Here is a 20,410-nt window from a genome sequence, read left to right on the forward strand (position 1 = left end):
ATAAACAAATCTGCTTAATAATGAGGTGATACGGGAAATGCGAATAAGCCCACAGTAGTAATGTGTCATCCAGGAGTCTGAAATATGAAATTAATACTCCATTCAGGAGGTTTTTGACACTGACTTAAAATTCAGGTCTCAGAAATGTTTATAATCAAGTTGTCCTAGACCCTCCATGTAACTAATGGACGGAGAATCATATAACGCTCGTCATATAGGTTGATGTAAAAAAAAAAAAATGTGCAGCATAATAATTGTAAGGCCTGGGGGTTTCAAGGGAATCCTGCCAGCTGTCTCTGCTGCCGAGCAAGCAAATCCTTCCATTGTGAACCTCGGTAGAAACAAAACGATCAGCACAATGGCCCATAAATAATTAAACTCACGTGTCTTTGCCAAGTATCACTGCGGTACATATGTCAGTAGATGGGCAGGTGAATGCGGGTGTGCTGTAGCCTCCTGCACCAGGCCTCATGTCAAGACCCATGGATTTAGAAAATTAGACATGATTAACTTTTTGGGATCAGTTATTAAAAGGGATGAACAAAACCTGAAGTTTGACCTCAAACATGGTCAAAAATATGATCAGAAGTATGCAACCCCCAAATATTCCCCAATTAACAAGGATAGGTATTGCAGCCACAACCATTGCAAGGAGATATATACAATTTACCCCACTGCTACACTGCAGAATAGAACAGAACAGTTTTGCATGAGAGTACTGCAAAAATGAATAGCAAGTTGCAAGAAGTCGGACCCAGCTGCATATTTTACAACTTGCTTGTCGCTTTACACAATCGGTCGCGATGTGATACCATTCATCTGTATTACGCTGCAATGTAAGCTGCGGCACACAGCGATCTTTGGTTGTGTAACTTGTGTCGTAGCCAAGTGTGCAGCCTCAGTCTTCAGCACACAGCCATGAGATCTCTATATGCTACAGCCCCAGTGTCTCCTATGTGATGTACAGTGCCTTGTGAAAGTATTCGGCCCCCTGGAACTTTTCAACCTTTTCCCACATATCATGCTTCAAACAAAGATACCAAATGCAAATTTTTGGTGAAGATTCAACAAGTGGGGCACAATTGTGAAGTTGAACGAAATTTATTGGTTATTTTAAATTTTTGTGGAAATTCAAAAACTGAAAAGTAGGCGTGCAATATTATTCAGCCTCTTTACTTTCAGTGCAGCAAACTCACTCAAGAAGTTCATTGTGGATCTCTGAATGAACCAATGTTGTCCTAAATGACTAATGATGATAAATATAATCCATCTGTGTGTAATCAAGTCTCCGTATAAATGCAGCTGCTCTGTGATAGTCTCAGGGCTCTGTTTGAAGCACAGAGAGCATCATGAAGACCAAGGAACACAACAGGCAGGTCCATGAAACTGTTGTGGAGAAGTTTAAAGGCGGATTTGGATACAAAATGATTTCCAAATCTTTAAACATCCCAAGGAGCACTGTGCAAGCGATCATATTGAAATGGCAGGCGCATCATACCACTGCAAATCTACCAAGACCCCTCCATCTACACTTTCATCTCAAACAAGAAGAAGACTGATCAGAGATGCAGCTAAGAGGCCCATGATCACTCTGGATGAACTGCAGAAATCTGCAGCTGAGGTGGGACACTCTGTCCATAGGTCAACAATCAGTCGTACACTGCACAAATCTGGCCTTTATGGAAGGGTGGCAAGAAGAAAGCGATTTCTCAAAGATATCCATAAAAAGTGTTGTTTAAAGTTTGCAACAAGCCACCTGGGAGACACACCAAACATGTGGAAGAAGGTGCTCTAGTCAGATGAAACCAAAATCAAAATTTTTGGCAACAATGCCAAACGATATGTTTGGCGCAAAGGCAACACAGCTCATCACCCTGAACACACCCATCCCCACTGTCAAACATGGTGGTGGCAGCATCATGGTTTGGGCCTGCTTTTCTTCAGCAGGGACAGGGAAGATGGTTAAAATTGATGGGAAGATGGATGGAGCCAAATACAGGACCATTCTTGAAGAAAACCTGTTGGAGTCTGCAAAAGACCTGAGACTGGGACGGAGATTTGTCTTCCAACAAGACAATGATCCCAAAACAAAGCAAAATCTACAATGGAATGGTTCACAGATAAACGCATCCAGGTGTTAGAATGGCCGAGTCAAAGTCCAGACCTGAATCCAATCGAGAATCTGTAGAAAGAGCTGAAAACTGCTGTTAACAAACGATCTCCATCAAACCTCACCGAGTTCGAGCTGTTTGCCAAGGAAGAACGTTCAAGAATTTCAGTCTCTCGATGTACAAAACTGATCGAGACATACCCCAAGCGACTTGCAGCTGTAATCGCAGCAAAAGGTGGCGCAACAAACTATTAAGTTAAAGGGGCCGAATAATATTGCACACCCAACTTTTCAGTTTTTGAATTTCCGCAAAAATTAAAAATAACCAATAAATTTCGTTCAACTTAACAATTGTATCCCACTTGTTGTTGATTCTTCACCAAAAATTTACATTTGGTATCTTTATGTTTGAAGCATGATATGTGGGAAAAGGTTGAAAAGTTCCAGGGGGCCGATTACTTTCGCAAGGCACTGTATATGCACCAGTCAGAGCATTTCCTAATTGGTATACAACCCCTGGCAAAAATTATGGAATCACCGGCCTTGGAGGATGTTCATTCAGTTGCTTCATTTTGTAGATAAAAAGCAGATCACAGACATGGCACAAAACTCATTTCAAATGGCAACTTTCTTGCTTTAAGAAACACTTAACGGAAATCAAGAACAAAAAAATGTGGTAGTCAGTAATGGTTACTTTTTTAAACCAAGCATAGGGGAAAAATTATGGAATCACTCAATTCTGAGAGAAAAATTTTTTGGAATCACCCTGTAAATTTTCATTCCCAAAACTAACAGCTGCATCAAATGAGATCTGCTCGTTAGTCTGCATCTAAAAAGGCGTTATCACACCTTGGAGAGCTGTTGCACCAAGTGGACTAACATGAATCATGGCTCCAACACAAGAGATGTCAATAGAAACAAAGGAGAGGATTATCAAACTCTTAAAAGAGGGTAAATCATCATGCAATGTTGCAAAAGATGTTGGTTGTTCACAGTCAGCTGTGTCTAAAATCTGGACAAAATACAAACAACATGGGAAGGTTGTTAAAGGCAAACATACTGGTAGACCAAGGAAGACATCAAAGCATCAAGACCGGAAACTTAAAGCAATATGTCTCCAAAACAAGAAATGCACAACAAAAAAAAAATGAGGAACGAATGGGTGGAAACCGCCTAAAGGAAATGGGATTGACATAGAGTAAAGCTAAACGAAAGCCATCATTAACACCCAAACAGAAAAAAAACAAGGTTACAATGGGCTAAGGAAAAGCAATCATGGACTGTGGATGACTGGATGAAAGTCATATTCAGTGATGAATCGCGAATCTGCATTGGGCAAGGTGATGATGCTGGAACTTTTGTTTGGTGCCGTTCCAATGAGATTTATAAAGATGATTGCCTGAAGAGAACATGCAAATTTCCACAGTCATTGATGATATGGGGCTGCATGTCAGGTAAAGGCACTGGGGAGATGGCTGTCATTCCATCTTAAATGCACAAGTTTATGTTGATATTTTGGACACTTTTCTTATCCCATCAATTGAAAGGATGTTTGGGGATGATGAAATCATTTTTCAAGATGATAATGCATCCTGCCATAGCGCAAAAACTGTGAAAACATTCCTTGAAAAAAGACACATAAAGGTCAATGTCATGGCCTGCAAATAGTCCGGATCTCAATCCAATTGAAAATCTTTGGTGGAAGTTGAAGAAAAAGATCCATGACAAGGCTCCAACCTGCAAAGCTGATCTGGCAACAGCAATCAGAGAAAGTTGGAGCCAGATTGATGAAGAGTACTGTTTGACACTCTTTAAAGTTCATGCCTCAGAGACTGCAAGCTGTTATAAAAGCCAGAGGTGGTGCAACAAAATACTAGTGATGTGTTGGAGTTGGTTTGCTTTTCATGATTCCATAATTTTTTTCCCTCAGAATTGAGTGATTCCATAATTTTTCCCCTATTCTTGGTTTAAAAAAGTAATCATTACTGATTACCACATTTTTTGCTCTTGATTTCTTTTAGTGTTTCTTAAACCCAGAAAGTTGACATTTGAATTGTCTTTAGTTTTGTGCCAAGACAGTGATCTGCTTTTTTTCCTACAAAATTAAACAACTGAATGAACATCCTCCAAGGCCGGTGATTACATAATTTTTGCCAGGGGTTGTATATGCGTTAGCGTCTCCTATGTGATGCATTTCCACCAGCACCAGTGTCTCCGGTGATGAATATACACCAGTCTCGGTGTCTCCTATGTGATCTACATACAGCACTCTGGGTTTCTCCTACACGATGTATACAGCTCTCTGTGTCTGCTATGTGATGTGTATGTGGTAGTCTTAGTCTATCCCATGTTATGCACAGTGAAGACCAAAAGGGTAACAAAGTTTTGACCTTCTGACGTTCAGGCTATATATCTCATCATCCAGTACTGCTTCGAGCATGAGACTACTAAAGACAATCATCTTGGCTATCTCATACATAAATTTGACTTGTAACTAGTTAGTATATGATTAGTTATGCAGATTCTTGTCATGCCACTACACTAATGTTTGCTCCTAAAAATCTAACGTTCATTTTCTATTTTTTCAGTATTTTGTAAATCTACCTTTAACTTTCAACTGCCTAAATCCTTCTGGGCAGCTATCGGTAACATTTAAACTTGTCTTGACCGAAATCTAATCCCAGGTCTCTTCTACACCTTCCCAAAGTTGGTACACACTGGTCGACTTATTTGGGAATGTATACTGTGTATTCTTCAACGGTACCCATGAGTGTTCAATTGGGTTGAGGTCTGGGGACTGTGCAGTCAAATCCAGCATCTCTACTTCATTGTCATTAATCCATTTCTTCTGGTAGTTGTCTTTTTGATACCCAGAGTACTTGAGAGGACGAAGTAACTAGTCTTGTAGGATACGCACCTATACCAGTGGGGAAAAAAGTATCTAGTCAGCACCAATTGTGCAAGTTCTCCCACTTAAAAAGATGAGAGAGACCTGTAATTGACATCATAGGTAGACCACAAATATGAGAGTCAAAATGAGAAAACATCCAAAAAACCACTTTGTCTGATTTGGCAAGATTTATTTTGCAAATTATGGTGGAAAATACATGCAAGAGTTCTGGCTCTCACAGACCTGTAACTTCTTCTTTAAAAGGCTCCTCTGTCCCCCACTCATAACCTGTAGTAATGGCACCTGTTTGAACTTGTTATCAGTATAAAAGACACCTGTCCACAACCTCAAACAGTCACACTCCAAACTCCACTATGGTGAAGACCAAAGAGCTGTCGAAAGACACCAGAAACAAAAAATTGTAGGCCTGCACCAGGTTGGGAAGACTGAATCTGCAATAGGCAAGCAGCTTAGTGTGATGAAATAAACTGTGAGAGCAATAATAACAAAATGGAAGACATACAAGACCACTAATAATCTCCCTCGATCTGGGGCGCCACACAAGGTCTCACCCTGTGGGGTCAAAATGATCACAAGAACGGTGAGAAAAAAATCCCAGAACTACACATGGGGACCTAATGAATGACCTAAATAGAGCTGGGACCACAATAACAAAGGCTACCATCTGTAACACACTACTCCGCCAGGGACTCAGATCCTGCAGTGCTAGATGTGTCCCCCCGCGTAAGCCAGTACATGACCGGGCCCATCTGAAGTTTGCTAGAGAGCATTTGGATTATCAAGATGAGTATTGTGAGAATGTCATAAGGTCGGATGAAACCAAAGTAGAACTGTTTGGTAGAAACAAAACTCGTCGTGTTTAGAGGAGACAGAATGGTGAGTTGCATCAAAAGAACACCATACCTACTGTGAAGCATGGGGGTGGCAACATCATGCTTTGGGGCTGTTTCTCTGCAAAGGGACCTGGATGACTGATCCATGTACATGAAAGAATAAATGGGGTCATGTATTGTGAGATTTTGTGTGCAAACCTCCTTCCATCAGATGAAACATGGATGGGTCTTTCAGCATGACAATGATCCCAAGCACACCGCCAGGGCAACAAAGGAGAGACTTCGTAAGAAGCATATGAAGGTCCTGGAGTGGCCTAGCTAGTCTCCAGATCTCAACCCCATAGAAAACCTTTGGAGGGATTTGAAAGTCTGGGCCCAGCGACAGGCCCAAAATATCACTGCTCTAGAGGAGATATGCATGGATGAATAGGCCAACATACCACCAACAGTGTGTGCCAACCTTGTGAAAACTTACAAAAAACGTTTGACCTCTGTCATTGCCAACAAAGGATATATAACAAAATATTGAGATTATCTTTTCTTAATGACTAAATACTTATTTTCCACCATAATTTGCAAAATAAATCTTGCCAAATCAGACAAGTTGATTTTCTGGATTTGTTTTCTTATTTTGACTCTCATAGTTGTGGTCTATCTATGATGTCAACTACATCTTTTTAAGTGGGAGAACTTGCACAATTGGTGGCTGACTAAATACTTTTTCCCCCACTGCAACTTAGCATTGAGACCACCACCGATCCTGGTCAAGTATCCAACGCCTTTTACTGTGAAACAAGCAAATATCATCAGGCTTCCTCCACCGAACTTGACAGTTCCTTCAATTTCTAGATCTATTAGCCCACTTATTCTCTTGTTTCTTACAGATTTGCACCCATCAATGCCTAGTCTATTGACTTGTCGCACCACTCCAAATTACTCATTTCCAATCTTCTATTGTCCACTTTCCATACTTTTTTGCAAACTCAAGCTGACACTTCTTATGACGATATTGAAGTTCAGGCTTCTAATCGTCACATTTCTTTTGAGCCACCGCTCCAGACTTATGTAAAGTGCGTCACACGGTGCTGGCATGGACGTCTGTGATCTCACTATTATGAAGCAGACGAGTCTCCTCCACTGAAAGTTTGTCGCGCCAGAACTGACAGACCTTGTGAGGCGACTTATTGACTCCAATATTTTGCCTGGACGTCCACCTTTTGGCTTCTGAATGGATGGACGGAATACTTGTTGTATTCTTCCAACTGTCATGGCACTCACACGATGCAGTTTGGCAATTTTCTTGGCCGACAGACCGCTACTGATGAGCTGTATGAATAAGTTTCTCTTTTCTTGTGAAACATGGATTTTTGTGATAACTCACCGTAAAATCCTTTTCTCTGAGACGCTCATTGGGGGACACAGATACTGTGTGTGTATGTTTCTGCCGCTAGGAGGCTGACACTAAGTGAAAAAAAGAGGTTAGCTCCTCCTCCGCCGTATACACCCTCGCCCCTATTGCGGGCGGAACTCAGTTTGGTGCCAAAGCAGTAGGAGGACAACAAAATCAGCCTTAATACAGGTACAACAAGTCCAGAAAAGGACCACCCTTATATCACATAAATGCATATTAACTAAACAAAAACAGAGCCAACTGGCTAATAGGGTGGGTGCTGTGTCCCCCAAAGAGAGTCTCGGAGAAAAGGATTTTACGGTGAGTTATCACAAAAATCCATGTTTCTCCGTCTCATTGGGGGACACAGATACTGTGGGACGTCCTAAAGCAGTCCCTGGGTGGGAGATTGACTCACCGATCCAAGCTACATGCACCTCTTGTTTAAAAGGTGCACCACCGCTGCTTGGAGAATTCTTCTACCCAGGCTCGTATCTGCCGAGGCCTGAGCATGGATATTATAATGTTTGGCAAATGTGTGCAGGGTGGACCAGGTTGCTGCCTTACAAACCTGTTCCGTCGAAGCCTGGTGCCGAAGAGCCCAAAAGGCGCCCACTGCCCGGGTAGCGTGCATTCTGATCCCTGCTGGAATCGGCGTGCCTCTAATGCGGTAAGACTCCTGAATAGTCAAACGAATCCATCTGGCTATGGTCGATTTTGAGGCAGCGAGTCCCTTCCTGCGCCCTTCAGGGAGCACAAACAGCGTGTCCGTCTGACGAAAGGGTGCCGTCCGCGACACGTACCTCCAGAGGGCTCTTACCAGGTCTAACGTGTGAAGAGCCTTTTCCACACGGTGCACCGATGCTGGACAAAATGAAGGCAACATCTTCATTAATGTGAAAAGAGGACAGGACTTCTGGCAGAAAAGGAGGGGCTGGTCTGAGGACCACCCTATCTTTATGGAAAGTGAGGAACGAAGCTCGGCAGGATAGGGCTGCCAGCTCTGAAGCCCGCCTGATGGAAGTGATGGCCACTAGGAACACCACTTTCCAGGAAAGGTATCTCAACTAGATATCCTGACGCGGTTCAAATGGAGCTTCCTGCAGAACACTTAGGACCATGTTAAGGTCCCAGGCGTCCATAGGCGCCTTATAGGGAGGTACCAAGTGGGAGACTCCCTGAATGAAAAGTCTTCACCTGCAAATTGGTAGCAATTCTGCACAGGAACAGGACGGATAAGGCCGATATTTGTCTCCTGAGGGAACTTGGGGCAAAGCCCGAGTCTAATGCTCTACCGACTGAGCTATCCGGGCTCTCTAAGCCCGACTGGAGAAAAGCCAAGATGTTGGGGATCGAGAATCTCAGCGGAGAAACACCGCGGCCTCGACACCAAGCAAAGAACACCTTCCAGGTGTGGTGGTAACTTCGTGCTGAAGCAGGCTTCCGGCCGCTAATCATTGTAGTGACCACCTCGCTCCCGAACCCTGCCTGGGTTAGAATCCAAGATTCAACGGCCATGCCGTCAAACACAGGGTCCCTGAGTTCGGGAGGCAAATCGGCCCTTGAGACAGTAGATCTGGGCGCTCTGGCAGGCGCCAAGGAACGTCGGCGAGCAGCTGCATTAGATCTGCGTCCCACGCTCGACGGGGATAGTCTGGGACCAGCAGAATCGCCGGCACCCCTTCCATCTTGATCTTTTTGATGACTCTCGGAAGTAGTGGCAGTGGGGGAAATAGATATGGGAGGCGAAACTGGTTCCATGGCAGAACCAACGCGTCCACCGCGAATGCCTGCGGGTCCCTGGCCTGAGCGACATATGTGGGCACCTTAGCATTCACTCTGGAAGCCATCAGGTCCACATCTGGAGCTCCCCACAGTTGACAAATCTGCTGAAAAACTTCGGGATGTAGAGACCAATCTCCGGATGCAAGACCCTACCGGCTGAGAAAGTCTGCCGACCAATTTTCCACGCCCCGGAACGTGGACAGCCGAAATCACCGAGTGGTTTGCTTCGGCCCACTGAAGAACGAGCCCCACCTCGCTCATGGTTGCTCTGCTGCGGGTGCCCCCTTGATAATTTATGTAAGCCACCGCCGTGGCGTTGTCCGATTGAATCCAGACGGGGCGGCCTGCTAGAAAGTGATGAAACTTCTGCAGAGCCAGCCGAATTGCTCTTATCTTCAATAAGTTGATCGGGAGGCGTGCCACCTGTGGCGACCACTGTTCCTGGGTTGTGTGATGGAGAAACACCGCTCCCTCACTGAGGAGACTGGCGTCAGTTGTCATTACCAGTCAATGATCTGGGGGGAAGGTTTCCACTGGGCCAGAGAGGAACTGGTTATCCACCATCCGAGCGACTGCCTGACTTGAGAGGACAGTCGGCACCGCCAATCGAGTGTGAAAGGATTCTTGTCCCAGGCTGTCAAGAGGGCGTGCTGCAGGGGGCGAAGGTGGAACTGGGCGACAGGTATCGCTTCCATTGCTGCCACCATTTTCCCTACAATCCTCATCCCGGATCGGATGGTATGAGGGACTGGTTGGCGAAGTGTCCGGAATCCCTGCCTGCCTAGCGCCTTTTCCTGAGGGAGAATTTCCAATCCTCGGCAAGTGTCGAAGATCATTCCCAAGAAGGAGATCTTCTGAGCTGGCACAAGGGATGACTTCTTCGCATTGACCAACCACCCTAAGTGGGCAAGAGTATCCAGCATGATGCTGACATTTTCCTCGCATGCTCGTATTGAAGGGCCTTTGACCAAGAGGTCGTCCAGATAAGGCAAGATGACTATGCCTCGAGAATGAAGTGTGGCCATGACAACTGCCATAACCCTTGTGAACACTCTGGGAGCCGTGACTAGCCCGAAGGGTAGCACTACGAACGGAAAATATTGATCGCCGATGGTGAAGCGTAGAAACCAATGATGAGGAGGAAAAATGGGAATATGCAGATATGCGTCCTGGATGTCTATTGAGGCCAAGTATTCTCACTGCTCCATGGCCGATATGACTGATCGGAGAGACTCCATCCATAAATGTCTGATCCTGATGAATTTGTTCAGAAGCTTCAGGTCCAAAACAAGTCTGACAGACCCGTCCTTTATGGGAACTGCAAAAAAGGTTGGAAGAGAACCCCTGAGCTCTTTCGTGTTCCGGCACTGGAACAATGACTCCGTTGTGCTGGGGCGATTTGATGGCTCCCAATAGAGCCCTTGCCTGGGTATCCATCCTGGGAAGCCGGGAAAGAAAAAACCGTCTTGGAGGGTATCTGACAAATTCTATTTTGTAACCTGAGGCCACCAATTCCTTTCCCCATGCGTCGTGGGCGACATTGGCCCAGACGTGGTGAAACCAGAGTAGGCAGCCGCCCACCTTGCCGGTGTCATCTGGTAAAGGCCTCAAGTCATTTGGCCGACGATCTTTGGGATCTGGATCCCCTCGATCTGGGCTGCTGAGTACGCATTCTCCCCAATGGGTTGACTCTATATGAGACCTGCCCCTCCCCATCCTGGTTGGGGTGGCCTGAGGTGGCGGAATTGGCCGCTGTAGTCCACCCGGGGTTGCGAAAGGTCCGAAAACGTGTCTGAAAACGGGTGACGAAAAAGCGTTTTGACCTTTGCTGAGGGAGAAACCCGCTCTTTCCTCCTGTGGAGTTGGAGATAAGTTGATCCAACTTCTCCCCAAATAGGTGGCCGCACTGATAAGGCAGGGAAGTCAAGGACTTCTTAGAAGTAGAATCGGCTCGCCATGTCTTTAACCATAGGGCTCTTCTGATAGAAACTGCATTAGTGGCAGCAAGTGCCGAGCAATTGTCCGCATCCAAAGACGCATTGATTACATAGTCTCCGGCCATCTCCATCTGACCTGCGACCTCCGAAATCTCTGCAGGTAGATAATGCTCCTGCGCGACCTTGTTTAATGTTTCTGAGCATGATATCATAGCCTTGGCTACCCCAAGTTGCTGCGAATGAGGGAGCGAGCGCTGACCCTGACGCCTCATATACTGAGCGAGCTAAGCTCTCTATAAGGCGATCCATGGGATCCTTAATTGAGGAAACACTAGGGACGGATAGCAGGGTCTTAGTGGCTAGGCGTGAAACCGGAGGATCCACCATTCCATCCATTTTTTACGGAGGTCCGGAGCAAACGGATACCTTGTTTCGAGTGCCTTTTGACCCGAGAAATGCCTGTCTGGACACTCTCTGTGCCGCTGCACTATGTCCTCAAACTCCGGGTGGGAGGAAAAAATTCTGTGCTGGCGCTTCACTTGCTTAAATGCCACTTCATGCCCCATAGCCGCTGCGGGATCATCCTCCATCCCCAAGGTCTGATTGACGGCTTCTATGAGGCTGTCCACTGTTTCACGTGACGCTGGAGTATCCAGGTCACGGGGCTCGTCTGAGCCGAATTCTGAGGTCTGCTCGCTATCAACCACTGGTGACTGGGAGCGAGAAGCAGAACTTACGGATGCCAAGGCACCGGATGGACTGGGCGACACCGTGTGGATTTGTTTCCCTCGGGTCTGCCTGGAGTGAGAGCGGCCCCTGCAGGCGACAGGCTCTTGTGAGGTGGAGGTCCCCTCTAATGCTGGCGAGCCACTGTCACTGCCCCCATCTGAGGCCTGAAGGGACTCAATTGCATGAACTGTGACAGTGATAGGAATCACTCTGGGGGGCTTGGCACCTTAGTCGCGGTCACAGAGGAGGACGGACACTGAGGTTCTGTTAGGCGTCGGGCTCCGGGCGCTGCACAGCAGGAATCCCGAGCCTTGTTCTCTGCGGTCTGCCCACACCAGCATTATTATGGGTTCGGTCACAGGGGAGGGCTCCTGGGCACGTTTGGAGTCGCCGGCTTTGCATAATCGCTTGCTCTGCGCCCGCGGAAACGCAGCCCGACAAGAGATGCATGCTGCTTCCTCGGACATGCTATATCTGTCCGCTGCTGGGGACAGGGGAAAGGAGGAAGCACCTCGTTTTCCATGTGGTCTCCCGCGCAACCCCAGTCTTGTGCCCCCCCCCCCCCGTTCCTGGACGCCTCCGCACAAAAATCGCGCGCCACCAGCTGTGGGGCGGTCCGCCAGCATATAAACCGGTCAAGGGGCGGTATCTCCAGGTCTGCGGCCTAGCCGCGCTCCGAAGGCGGGGACTAAATTTATCCCGTCGCCCAGGCCTGGGGGGCGGGCCGCCGGAAGTGATGCGCGGACCAGAGGCAGAACCTCCGGTCGTGGCCTAGCTTCGGCTAAAGCCGCGGCCTCTACGTGTGTGCCTCCATGGACACTAAGCAAAAAAACTGAGTTCCGCCCGCAATAGGGGCGAGGGTGTGTAAGGCGGAGGAGGAGCTAACCTCTTTTTTCACTTAGTGTCAGCCTCCTAGCGGCAGAAGCATACACCCACAGTATCTGTGTCCCCCAATGAGACGAAGGAGAAATCTTCTTCATGGCTGCTAGCTACTTTATTCGAACCAGTGACGTTTCACTTGGGAATCAACCTAATAACACATTGAGCTATTAAGGAATGTGAGATCAGGTTGTGTTTGTAGTCTACTGGAAAAAAGACTTGTGCACCATCAGGAGCAAAACAATAACAACAATGCAGTGACATGAAAAGAACCTGCATAACTAATCATATGCTAAATAGTTACAAATCAAATTAATGTATAAGATGGCCAAGTAGTGAATGGTGAGATATGGAGCCTGGAAGTCAAATGTCTCATATGTGATGTATATACAGCAGTCTTGGTGTATCCTGTGTGATGCATACAGCTCTCTCTCTATGTCTGTTATGTGATGTATATACAGCAGTCTCTGTCTTTCCTATGTGATGTATACAGATTCCTCTGTATCTGCAAAGTGATGTATGTACAGCAGTCTTGGTGTTTCCTATGTGATGTATCTATTGCATTCTCGTTTTTTCCTATTTGATGTGTATATGGCAGTCTTGGTGCATCCTATGTGACGAACAGAGCTCCCACTGCTTCAGTTGTATAAACGTAATGTGAGCAGTGATGAATTTCCTTCTTTTAGGAGACATGCAGTGTAATATTCATCTGTGTTCAGAAAAACTTACTGCTGCAAGTTCTTTACAAAACTTATTGCAATTGGTGCATTTTTTCTCTATAGGCTTCTTTTGAAAAAACCCATGAAAAAAACACTGGCATTTTTAAACACAGAATCATAGCTTTGATGTACTATTAAAAAGAGTTAAAAACTCTGTTTCATATCTGCCCCAAAACAGCATCAAATAAGGGGAAAACGCATAAAAGAAAAGCAGCAAACAGGCAATAATCAGAGAACATTGTTATTGCATCTTGTGGTAAGGACGTGGGCAGAAAATCTTAAAAAAAAGTAGCATTTGCGCTACGTGTGAACACGGCCTCAGCATGACAGTTTTATTAAAGTTTTTTTTATGGGCTTAATAGAGAAAAATATATCAGTTGTGTCATTTTTTACGTCATTTACCAACCCCTGTAAAAAATCTGATCGCTGTGTTGTGCGGGTCGCTACAATTACAGGGACACCAAAAATGTATTTGCCAATTTGTGAGTTTTAATGAGTTTACTTTTTAAATAATAAACATGACATTATTTTTTTCATTACCAAGTGTTTTTCATTTTTTTTTTTTTTTAGTAATTTTATAGGATGAAAAATTCTTATTCTCCCTCTAGAATAGGGATGTAAGGAGTATTGTTTCTCCTTGTGGAGAGTGGCATGTCAAGCATGCCGAGATGAGGAGACTTTCATTCTGCAATGCTCCTCTGGGGGTCCTATCCCTCGAGAATACAAGTACATAGAGATACTTTGCTGTGTACAATGTATGTCTTTGTAATTTGCCTCCTAGTGACATCATCAGAGCTTGTGGCTCAGTAGCTTAGGCTCCTGCATATGATATCGAAATTGAGGGATCTAAGGGTATGTGCACACGCTGCGGATTCTGCTGCGGATCCGCAGCGGTTTTGGCCCTGCGGATCCGCAGCAGAATTAGCTGCGTTGTACAGTACCATTATATCCTATGGAAAATGGAAACCGCAGTGTAGACGGTGCGGAATTTTCCACACGGTTTTTGCTGCGGTTTTCAATCCGCAGAAAGAATTGACATGCCATTCTTTTCTGCGGATTCCGCAGCGGTTTGCCATCTCCTCCATTGTAGAGATGATAAACCACAGGGCAAACCACAGGATTTACCTGCGGATTTTGCAAAATCCGAGCGGAAAAATCTGCAGACCAATCCGCAGCGTGTGCACATACCCTAATACTGGGGAGACTCAGAAGAAAAAATATTTTTTTTTATCTAATTGGTTATTTTTACTACTTTTGTAGAAACAAAAAAAAAATCTTTTTCTTCACATCAGTATACAGGGACCATAGAAATAAGTTGTTATATATTCACTATATTTCTATGGATATGTACATTCTGTTTCTGGGTTCATTGCCTGATGTATAAAAACGGATCACACAAGGACATAAAAAAAAGGATACAGGGATGGCACATGGATTATAATCAGCTGAAAATTAAAAAAAAAAAAAAATTGGCCCAGTTTTCTGGATGAAACTCAGCTGATTTCTCATACACGCGTCTGCAGGCGCCATTGGACTGTCAGCCGGACTCGGTGATACTGGCGAATTTGGCCGACATTACTCTGGAGTGTACGGGGAACAATAACTACTATCTACAGATAGGGTCACCTTTACTCTGACTCATCAGTTGGTGGGCATCACGACTTGCCTAGGCCACCATGAACACCAAATATGGCCCTGGCCTTGACTGTATATGCTCACGTATAATGTAATATAATAAATATATATATATATATATATATATATATATATATATATATATATATCTCGAGAAAAATAGGCAGCACTCCAAATTAAATGTGAAAAAAGTGGATACTTTACTGATCCTCAGGTGGTAACGTTTCAACGGTGACCAGTCTTTATCAAGCCGCTGAAACGTCGCCATCTGAGGATCACTCAAGTATCCACTTTTTTCACATTTAATTTGGAGTGCTGCCTATTTTTCTTGATTTATTAACTCGGTTGTTTGTACACTGCTGAATAGGTTTTGCACCAATTTTATAATTTTGGTAGTGTTGCCCTTTTTTTGAGATTATATATATATATATATATATATATATATATATATATATATATATATACACACACACACACACACACACTGCTCAAACAAGTAAAGGGAACACTTAAAAAACAGAATATAACTCCAGGTAAATCAAACTTCTGCCAAACTGTCCACTTAGGAAGCAACATTGATTGACAATCAATTTCACATGCTGTTGTGCAAATGGAATAGACAACAGATGGAAATTATTGACAATTATCAAGACACACTCAATAAAGGAGTGGTTCTGCAGGGGGGGACCACAGAGCACATCACAGTACCAATGTTTTCTGGCTTATGTTTTGGTCACTTTGGAATGTTGGTTGGGCTTTCACACTCGTGGTAGCATGAGATGGACTCTACAACCCACACAAGTGGCTCAGGTAGTGCAGCTCATCCAGGATGGCACATCAATGTGAGCTGTGGCAAGAAGGTTTGCTGTGTCTGTCAGAGTAGTGTCCAGAGGCTGGAGGCGCTACCAGGAGTCAGGCCAGTATACCAGGAGACGTGGAAGGGGCCGTAGGAGGGCAACAACCCAGCAGCAGGACCGCTACCTCCGCCTTTGTGAAAGGAGGAACAGGAGGAGCACTGCCAGAGCACTGCAAAATGACCTCCAGCAGGCCACAAATGTGCATGCGTCTGCACAAACGGTTAGAAACCGACTACATGAGGATGGTCCGAGTGCCTTAAGTCCACAGATGGGGGTTGTGCTCACAGCCCAACACCGTGCAGGACGATTGGCATTTGCCAGAGAACACAGGGTATGGCAGATTTGACACTGATGCCATGTGCTCTTCACAGATGAGAGCAGGTTCACACTGAGCACTTGAGATAGACATGACTGAGTCTGGAGACACCACGGAGAATGTTCTGCTACCTGCAACATTCTCCAGCATGACTGGTTTGGCAGTGGGTCAGTAATGTGAGGAGGCATTTCTTTGAATGGCACCACAGCCTTCCATGTGCTAGCCAGAGGTGCCCTGGCTGCATTAGGTACCGGGATGAGATCCTCAGACCCATTTTGAAATCACATGCAGGTGCACTGGGTTCTAGGTTCCTTCTAATGCATGACAATGCTAAACCTCATGTGGCTGGAGTGTGTCAGCAGTTCCTGCAAGATGAAGGCATTGATGCTATGGACTGGCCCGCCCGTTCCCCAGACCTGAATCCGACTGAGCACATCTGGGACATCATGTCTCGCTCCATCCACCAACATCACGTTGCACCACAGACTGTCCAGGAGTTGGCGGATGCTTTAGTCCAGGTCTGTGAGGAGATCCCTCAGGAGACCACCCATAGCCTTATCAGGAGTATGCCCAGGCATTGTAGGGAGGTCATGCAGGCACGTGGAGGCCACACACAATTACTGAGCATCATTTTGACTTGTTTTAAAGGACATTACATTCCAGATGGCGTCCACACACTCAACATTCCACTTTAATTTTGTGTGGGACTCCAAATCCAGGCCTCCATTGGTTAATAAATTTGATTTCCATTGATGATTTTGTTGTCAGCACATTCATCATTGTACAGAACAAAGTATTCAATGAGAATATTTCATTCATTCAGATCTAGGATGTGTTGAGTGTTCCCTTTATTTTTTTGAGCAGTGTATATATATATATATATATATATATATATATATATATATATATATATATATATATATATATATATATATATATATATATTATCCTAAATATTTCAATTAAGGAAACTACTACAAAAAATGCAAATTTAACTAACAGATGAGAAAATCCATTAGTAAGACGGACGTCCATGTGGAAAACTATGAGCCATGCATGCAGCTACCTGTCAAACACAGTTAAAAATAATTGAGCTTGATGAAAAGCCAACAGATGTACTCAAAAGAACCCCAACCGTCCTTTCATCCTCCACTCATCATCACAATTATTCTTCTTAACAACTGCGGTATGTGGGTGAAATGTTATTTATACACCGAGGGTCTTACCTCATCCGTAATCTGACCGCCAAACGTCACCCATGTTCCTGTAAAGACACAGATACTATAATGTCAAGAATACAGTAGGCTTGGGATGAATCCTTGGCATGTCACACCCACCAAGGTCAGTACAAAGACTTCACTAAGGAAGACGAAAATCAATAGCAGATGTCATATAAGTTTCCCCGCACAAAAAAACAAAACAAAAAAAAAACTAAAGCTGTATTCACATGTAGCATTTCTTTTAGCATCCTTTTGGATGCAGATTACGTGTGCTTTGTCTGCAGTACATATTTAACAGTTAGCTTTATTCACCAAACATGCAAAAAAAAAAAAAAAAAAAAAGCCATTGCATTTTTTTTTTTTTTGCAGTGTCTTTTCACTCCCTCGCTGCTCCCAATGTGTGGAACAAAGTGCTGCAAAAAAAAGCAACAGTTTTACAATTTATTAAGGAAAAAAGTGTGCGTGAGATTTCGGAAATCTCAGCTTTTCCTGGTGCTGTAAAACCAAGCTTTTAATTTGCATTAAAAACGCAGCATAAAAACACATGTTCACATGTAGACCTTTTTTTTTTTCGGCATGAAAAATGCAAGGTACAGCCAGGAACCTGCATCTGAAATCACATGTGTTATTTTTTTTATTTCTGTTTATATGTGCCAAGTACATTTGAGGAAACAATGTAGTTAAAATGGTAAAAAAATTGACATGCTGCGTAAAAAAGGTTAAAGAATAATGCACCATGTAAATGAGATTTTAAAAATCTTGTTCATTTTGCTTTTACTGTAAAACGCTGTTTCTTTCCATGAAAAAGAAAAAAAAAAAAATGCAACATGTAAATAAGCCCTGAGATATTCACACAAGTAATAGTCGTATCAAGCAGGCGGGACTTTATAGCATTTATATACGCTAAAGTTTTCCCTTCCATCTCTATAGTATAAAAAAAATAAAGAAATGTAAAAGCAAAAATGTGTAACTTTACTGATAAAAAAAATAATTAGAATTTAGACTGGTCATTAAAATCTGGATTAAGGAATGTCAGGACATATCTGTATCCAATATTTGCACAAAACAGAATTTAAACAAATGTTACACATTTTACATCTTACTTAGTGTAAAAACCATAGAATCCAACATTACATCATTTAAACAGTTCTCATAGTTTGTGTTCAGAGTCTCACAAACCAAATAATACAAGAAGAGACAGACAAGAGTCTCCACTGATTAATGGATTTAGTAGAGAATTTCATTTTGCATATCTCACACTCTCACTACAAATTTTTGCAGAATCAAAATTTTATTTATTTCATACTTATTTTTTAATGAATGTATTCATTTATTCTTAATTCCAAGTTAGATTTTTTTTTTTTGTATGAACTAACCATATATCTAAGATTCTGTACATATGTACAGTAGTTGTTTCTGTTTTGAGATTATAAACATGGAAATAAAATTAATCCAGTACAGGAAAAGCAGACAGCAAATGGTAAACTGATCATAAGGGATAGTTGTCTGCTTTTAGGACTGCACGTGCCCAAACCAGTAGTGTTCGGAGACTACAAAAACTTGTTTGTTTGTTTGCTTGCTTGTTTTTTTTTTAAAAATGATCTATCCAAAATTGTTAGACAACAGGACATGTGAACAGAGCCTAAAACTCTTTAAAAATAAAAAAATATCTATAATAATAAATGCCCTAACCAGCTTCCGGTTGTAACAACTTCCGTCCAGTTGTAACCGGTAACGTCACCACACACACACGCATGTTAACCCTCAACACACCACACCGCCTCAACACACACTCCTCTCACCTTTCACCTCCACTCACTCTTTCACTCCACATACGTTCCTTTCTCTCACTCCGTTTCTCATACTCACACCGTCATCGTCGCTGCCCCGACATCTTCCTCCGCCACCGCGATCCAGGATCCAGACGTTCTCCAGGCCGCCGACATCGGGATCCAAAAAGATGGCGTCGGCGAAATCTCGCGAGATTACGCCGACGCCATTTTGGATCCCGATGTCGCCCATGCCAGCGACATGTTGTTGCGGCGACGCCATCTTGAATATCGCAGGACTTCACGAAATCCAAGATGGCGTCCCGCAACAACATATCGGCGGCCTGGAGAACGTCTGGATCCTGGATCGCGGCGGCGGCGGAAGATGTCGGGGCAGCGACGATGACGGTGTGAGTATGAGAAACGGAGTGAGAGAAAGGAACGTATGTGGAGTGAAAGAGTGAGTGGACATGAGTGGAGGTGAAAGGTGAGAGGAGTGTGTGTTGAGGCGGTGTGGTGTGTTGAGGGTTAACATGGCAAGAGGTGTGAGGCTGTGTGCACACGCTGCGGATTTTGCTGCGGTTCCGCAGCGGTTTTGGCCGCTGCGGACCCGCAGCAGTTTTTGCTGCGGTGTACAGTACCATGATTCCCTATGGGAATCAAAAACCGCAGTGCAGACGGTGCGGAATTTTCCGCGCGGATTATCTGCGGTTTTCAATCCGCAGAAAGAATTGACATGTCAATTCTTTCTGCGGATTCTCCTGCGGTTTGCCATCTCCTCTATTGAGGAGATGAAAAACCGCAGGGCAAAACCGCAGAGCAATCCGCAGGTCTTTTGACCTGCGGTTTCACCTGCGGATTTTACAAAATCCGCGCCGATGAATCTGCAGCGTGTGCACACAGCCTTAACGACGTCGGCGAAATCTCGCGAGATTTCGCCGACGCCATCTTGCATTCGTGAAATTGCGTCATTTACCTCACGCCGACTTGCTGTGCGGACGCTTGGCATTGCCTGTACCACCATAACTACTGCTGCCTTGGTCCTATGCCTGTTTACTGCCGGTGTCTAATTACAGGGCCAATTTGACTATACTGCCATAACTATTGCTACCTTGCTACTCTGCCGGTGTCTAATTACAGGGCCAATTTGCCTATACTGCCATAACTATTGCTACCTTGCTACTCTGCCGGTGTCTAATTACAGGGCTAATTTGCCTCTACCGCCATAACTACTGCTGCCTTGCTCCTCTGCCGGTGTCTAATTACAGGGCTAATTTGCCTCTACCGCCATAACTACTGCTGCCTTGCTCCTCTGCCGGT

At 44.4% G+C, this 20,410-nt stretch overlaps 1 protein-coding gene across 14 annotated transcripts in view; it reads right to left on the reverse strand.

Moving 5' to 3' along the window:
• Positions 1-20,410, reverse strand: part of KCNAB2 (potassium voltage-gated channel subfamily A regulatory beta subunit 2) — a 356,959-nt gene that overhangs the window by 76,022 nt on the left and 260,527 nt on the right. For all 14 annotated transcript variants that reach the window (XM_073561784.1, XM_073561780.1, XM_073561788.1 and 11 more), the window contains one exon: positions 17,328-17,365. In XM_073561784.1, the coding sequence (XP_073417885.1) occupies positions 17,328-17,365 (38 nt within the window). The remainder of the gene's footprint in view (positions 1-17,327; positions 17,366-20,410) is intronic.

This window comes from Dendrobates tinctorius, unplaced genomic scaffold (genome assembly GCF_039654945.1).
Source record: "Dendrobates tinctorius isolate UK_male_01 unplaced genomic scaffold, ASM3965494v1 ptg000326l, whole genome shotgun sequence".
NCBI classification, from domain to species: domain Eukaryota; kingdom Metazoa; phylum Chordata; class Amphibia; order Anura; family Dendrobatidae; genus Dendrobates; species Dendrobates tinctorius.